Source organism: Gossypium hirsutum, chromosome D13, assembly GCF_007990345.1.
Source record: "Gossypium hirsutum isolate 1008001.06 chromosome D13, Gossypium_hirsutum_v2.1, whole genome shotgun sequence".
NCBI classification, from domain to species: domain Eukaryota; kingdom Viridiplantae; phylum Streptophyta; class Magnoliopsida; order Malvales; family Malvaceae; genus Gossypium; species Gossypium hirsutum.
Window position 1 is genome coordinate 20,221,569 of NC_053449.1, and position 6,107 is coordinate 20,227,675.

General features: G+C 32.9%; 1 protein-coding gene across 1 annotated transcript; it reads left to right on the forward strand.

Moving 5' to 3' along the window:
- The first annotated feature begins 2,562 nt into the window (after positions 1-2,562).
- On the forward strand, positions 2,563-5,163 carry LOC107918484 (50S ribosomal protein L6, chloroplastic). Its single transcript, XM_016848055.2, has 3 exons — positions 2,563-2,754; positions 3,163-3,471; positions 4,699-5,163. The coding sequence occupies exons 1-3, from the start codon at positions 2,723-2,725 to the stop codon at positions 5,033-5,035; spliced, it is 678 nt and encodes a 225-aa protein (XP_016703544.2). The 5' UTR covers positions 2,563-2,722; the 3' UTR covers positions 5,036-5,163.
- The last annotated feature ends 944 nt before the right edge of the window (positions 5,164-6,107 follow it).

The window sequence follows — 6,107 nt, forward strand, 5'->3', positions numbered from 1 at the left end:
AGTCTTTGTCCAACTAAAACACCAATCAGATAAAATTCATTTAAGGGCATTTTGGTCATAAAATGGGGTTAGATTTTGCTGCTAAAAATAACCAACTTTGGCTGAGGAGAGAGGGACACAACTTGTAGGCTTAGTTTCTCTTTAGTTTTTCTTAGGTTTTCTTATTAATTTCTAGGGTTTTTTATTTTTCATCTTCCTTAGCTGTAGAGTTTATTTTTCTTCAAATTTTCTTCTTGTTCTTGTTGCTCTTTAAGTTAGTTATCATTGTAGCTAGGGTTTATTTGCACTTTTAGTCCATTTCCTTTTCTTGTAATGACATTTCAGCCTTTAACTTAATGTATTTCAATTTCCTTTAGTTTTGTTGTTAAAAACTTTACCTTTTATGCTTCTTGTTCTTCATTTTACTGTTGAATGCTCATTTTTACTTTTCTTTTAAGTTTTCTAGATTAAAAATCCAAACTTTCATATTTTTCTTAAACTTTATGTTAATGGCTGTCATTTCCTTTTAATTCATGTTTATTAGCTTAGTTTTTAGTATGGGTAACAAAACTCTAAGGGGGTTGGTTGATGGAGATGCGGGTAAGCTGATTTTTGGATGATGAACTAAGTTGTAATAAACTGAACTAAATTGAATAAACCTAAAAACTTAGGATTGACGCCTCTAAAGGAATATCTAGGCAAGTGAGGCCGAGAGGTATTCTTGTTGAGCACCAATTCATTAGTTCCAGGTTAACCGATGAGATCAAAAGAGAATCTAGACTAATTTGTTTAATTTGATAAAGTTGAGACAGTAAGGTAAAACGGAACCACTTTAGAAGTTTAAGCAACTTAGATCCCTAATTCGAGGATTGGTGAACCATATTGAATTAGATCAACCACCGTTTGTTATTTCATTGGTTAATTTAGTAACTTCTCATATTTTACAATTTAGTCATTGCGTTAATTAGTTCGTAAATTAGTATAATTATTTTTGACTTTATGGCTTGTCGCACTATAATGTTTGACAATTAGTTGGTTAGACTCTTTATTGTGCATGTGTGTAGCTAGAATTTGCTCAATCATCGGCTCTCTTGGGTTTGATCCTCGGAGTACTCTGTACCCCGTTGTACAATTATATTACAATTGACCTATCACACTTCCATACACCGCAAGTAATATTTTATTCGATTGCTATCTTTAATTGTGGATTCCCTCCCATTATTTGCGATGGCAACGAGAGGGAGGTCAAGTGGTATAATGTGGTATTAGTATCATGGGTTCTAGGTTTGAGCCCTTACATCAACATTAGTATATTTTTTCCTTTCTTCTCTATAATAGAAGTTGATTTATAATTTTCTTGACACAACCTATTAGACTTTATTGGTAGACGAATGGTTAATGAAGGTTGTAGAAAAGATTCTTGGGATCAATTCTTGTTAAGAACATTTTTTATAAAACAATAGGGGTTTTAGGTTTGACTGGTGATTTTGTTTTTCTTTTGAGATTTATTTTTTTTAGAATGAATGTTTAGAGTTCTCTAAGAAGAACGAAGTTTAAAACAAAATCGTGCTGAAAGAAAAAGAAAATGATAGAGGAAAAAAAGTAGGAGATTTTATTAATTAAATAAAGATGAGTACAATTCTTCTCCAAAGTCTATATTTATAAATATAAGAAATAAAATGAAATGAAACTCTACGTCTAATGAATATTAGAGTAGTAGAATACATCAAACTTATCTTGATGTTGATAGATATTCACTTAATAATAAAAAAAATATTCATAACAAAATTGACCATTTCAATGTCCATACAGACTAATTCATTTAACCCTATTAATAATAATAATAATTATTATTATTATTTATCTTATTAAAAAACTAAATATGATGATAAAAAATTTAAAGTTATGAAAATATTTCATTAAAAAATATATGAAAGTGTAGTTTTATATTAGAGTAAGGGGAGCATTTCTTAAATATAATAATTATAATTATAATTATAAGCATAATTCTAATTTTGGAAAAAAATTAACTTTATAATATTTTATTTATAAAAGAAATAATTATTCACAAATTGTCAATTATATAAATATGATATTTATTAATTTAATCGATTATATGACATGTTTCAATGACTCGGTTATAACTAATTGAAGCTAGCAATTAATTAAAATAAATAACACAACAAAACATTAGGTATATGAACGATTTATGCATGAGCTTTCCTTGTAACAACTTGGAATATTTTATTAAGTTAATAGCTTAACTTAAAATGATTTTTAAATGATATTGTGGATGATTAATTATGATACTAATTAAATTATTTAATTCACTTAAATGTATAAATAAATTTAGAGTATGTATAATGATTATTGTTAAAAAAAATTTGCAATAGTAAATTATTTTAGTGCCCCAAACAATGTGATATTGTTTTTTTACTTAACAAAACTCAAAATTATTAAAAACCTCCTAATCAAATTGAACCCAACTATAATTATCGTGTTTTTTTTTTTATATACCATTTCAGTTTCAAAACTTAAAATTAAATAGCGCGAATTATATTAAATTGCAGTTCCACGTGGGGAAGGGCATCATAGAAATTCATTGTTTTTAAGAAGGGTAGTACTGGCAATACGCTAAAACCGGCTCTCCTCCTCGATAACAGTCGTTTTGGATAGCCCCCCCTTTATTTTCTTCGCTTCCATAGAGAAGGCTAAAGCTGATGATAAGAAAACTCTGAGAGAAATGGCTTCTTCAATTATATCTTTGCAAACCAGGTTAGCTCCCTAGCAATGTTTCTTAATGGTCCTTTTTGGGTATTTAGGCTGAAATATACCTGAGTGTAGGAAGATGGGTTTCCTTGTGTGTTTTCTTTTTCACCCACAACTTTTAGCTAATTATCTTTGTCTTAATGTTGTTTGTTCTTGAAGAATATTGTTTTCGCTTTCAAACTGTTAATGGAGAGGTGTCTTGAAATGGTTTTGTCTTGTTCACTTAAGTTTTAAAGTTGAATGCTACTGTGTTGTGCAGCTATGGTGCTCTAGAATATGTCTAGGCTAATGGTGGGAATGTTTTTTAATGCAAAGGCGAAAACTTAATACAAGGCAACATTTTGTTTTCCAGTATAAGTAAGGATTGTTATTGTTTTTGTAATTTGATGGGATTACTTTCTTCTGGTGTTTCAGCAATTTGAGGTCTGCATTTTTGGGAGAGAAAACTGGGATCTGTGTTTCTAGCATTCCCATAACTCGCGTAAGTTTAGTGAGGAAGGCTATTGAGTGTAAGGAGTCGAGAATCGGGAAGCAGCCAATAACGGTTCCGTCCAATGTGACGATTACTATGGAGGGTCAGGACATAAAAGTAAAAGGTCCTTTGGGAGAAATGGCATTGACGTATCCACGAGAAGTAAAGGTCGATAGGGAGGAATCTGGAGCCCTAAGGGTCAGAAAGTCAGTGGAGACTAGGAGAGCCAACCAAATGCATGGCCTTTTCAGGTTATTGTTCCTACTTGTATGTTTATCCTGTCTTTATCTAAAAGTTGTTTTCTTCATATCTTATCTCTAACTCTATCTTGATAATCTTGTTTAGTTCTGTTCTGTACATATCCTTGTATGGACCAATTGACTAAAGTGATGCTGTGAATGTTTGCAAATTTACCATGCCAAGACTTACAATCTATGCTCAATAAATTGATATTATCTTCTAATAAAAATGATACTTGGTTTTTTATGCATTTTCTTATGTTTACTGCCAAATGTTAGGAACAAATGTCTGGAGCGTCTTGTGATTTTGGATCATATAATCTGGTTTTTATCATTTAATATTACTAACTTGTCAAAAATACAGTCAGTGACTCACCTCTGTCCAATAACCATGGTCCTCAGGCAAGTACCATTGTGACTTTATTGCATCCGCTCCTCACTCTTGCTCATTAGGCATCTACGTCTATTCATAGTATCACTTGCGCTTTTTTTTTTTTTTTTAAATCCTTAGTGAAACTTTAATCAGATTCTTTACTTGAAGGAATTAATTTGATACGTTTTCCTCAAGCAACATGGATGCTATTCTGGAGTTGGGTTGAGTTTTGGATCAAGATGTCTTGATTGTCTGCCTTCATAGCAAGCATCACTTGTTTGTTTAAATAACTTGACTCTAGTTTTGGTTCCCTGATCATTCTGGCATGAGATTCTTATGCATTTTGTGATGTCCGTCATTCATTTTACTTTATAACAAGTAAACTTGATTTCGGGCTTGCTAGAATGCTCCCTTATATGCCTAATTCCTCATGCAGTTTGTTAGATATCGTTCTGCAATGCTTGTAGTGGTTCTTTAACGACAGTTCATGGATATATAATGTCTAAAATGGTTTGGATCATATCCATGGATGCATACCAGGGTCCCATTTGATACACGTCATTGTTTTGTTGAACGGTTCTCATGTGGGTAGAAATTAAGGTTTTCAAAAGTTAAGAAAGCGGGACTTATGATGCAAAAAAGTTGTCGACTTTGAATGGGAGCCCTTATTCTTGCATTTTTTGTATGAGACAGAGTAGACACTGCTTGATCCTACTGTAATTTCTACTCATATTTCTCCCTCCATCTTCTAATTTTCTTGTCAACTAGTCATATGATGGAAGTTTCACTTGGAAAGTCCTATAAGCATTATTGATTTATTATTTAATGACGCTTAAATTGTGATTCTACCTAAATGAAATTGCCAGGACTCTTACTGACAATATGGTGGTGGGAGTATCAAAGGGTTTTGAGAAGAGACTTCAACTAATTGGTGTCGGATATCGTGCAACGTTAGAAGGAAAAGACTTGGTGTTGAGTCTTGGGTTTTCCCATCCAGTCAGGATGGCAATCCCTGATGGCATTCAAGTAAAGGTGGAAGAGAACACGAGGATCGTCATAAGTGGATACGACAAAAGTGACGTCGGTCAATTTGCTGCTACCATTAGGAAATGGAGACCTCCAGAACCATATAAAGGAAAGGGTGTGAAATACGCTGATGAGGTTGTCAGAAGAAAAGAAGGCAAAGCAGGGAAGAAGAAGTAAATGGTGGCGTGTATTTTGTTTCTCTTATTTTGAACTTTTTGTCTTATGAATCTGGAATGAAACATATTCTCATCTTGCTACTAAAGCGATTTCACCATTAATGAAGATTTCATTCTTTTTGCCTGTTACACATTATTTTCTACCATTTCTACAAAATGAATCTCGTTTTACTCGGACTCATTTTTCCAAATATACTGGTGTTTGATACCATGTCCATCTGTCATATATTCAGACATGACTATAGTATAAAGATAGGATTATCTGAAGCAGGCTGAGATAAAATTATAAACTTTCAAAGTGCCAAGGCTCAGCCAACTCATTTTGGATCCGCCGCTGATATGAAGATTGAAAAACTTAGAAAATTTTATTATTACCTGTGTTTGACCCTCACTCTAAATGCTGGTAACTCAGCATATAGATAGATATAGTATTTATGAAAGAGAAGCTCAGGTGCCAAGAAAAATAGAAATAGCAGGTACTTTTAGTCAACTGCATGTAGCATGCATGCATGCAGATGCAGCGTTGTTATTTGTTTCAAATAGACTAGCAGATGCTGGATCTTATCAAATTGTATAGGTTTCAACATGGAGATACACTATTAGATTTCCCATAGTTGGGATCAAACTTCCCACACCAAAACGGCCTCTTTTTTATCCTCCCATTTATCCAATCTTTTTCTAGCTTCATCGACCTGCCATTGAATAAATAAAAGATTAAAAGAACTATCTAATTTCAGCTGGCAATCAGAAATTGAGTGCTATGTTAGGTTTGATTTTAAATTTGAAGAGGGGGTGTTAGTTGTTACCTCCTTTTTCCAATCGGTGCGAAACGTGACCCGAATCAAGATTAGGGTTTGCATGATTATGCCACTAAGCATACCTGACCATATGCCCTGCAACAATTTCGTGGGTCAAATCTTTCAGTGTGTATATATATTAAAATTTAAAATAAAATAAAATAAAAACCGCCCCTAGCTAGACCCATCGTTGGAGAGTCGCTTATTCATGCCCCTCCTGGATTAGTTTAAAAGATCTCGTCATTGTTTAGTATATAAATATATGTTTACCGGAGC

Coding starts and splice junctions, on each gene's coding strand:
- LOC107918484 (XM_016848055.2), top strand. CDS start 2,723: ATGGCTTCTTCAATTATATCTTTGCAAACCAG. Junction 2,755..3,162: donor ATTATATCTTTGCAAACCAG/GTTAGCTCCCTA, acceptor CTGGTGTTTCAG/CAATTTGAGGTCTGCATTTT. Junction 3,472..4,698: donor CAAATGCATGGCCTTTTCAG/GTTATTGTTCCT, acceptor TGAAATTGCCAG/GACTCTTACTGACAATATGG.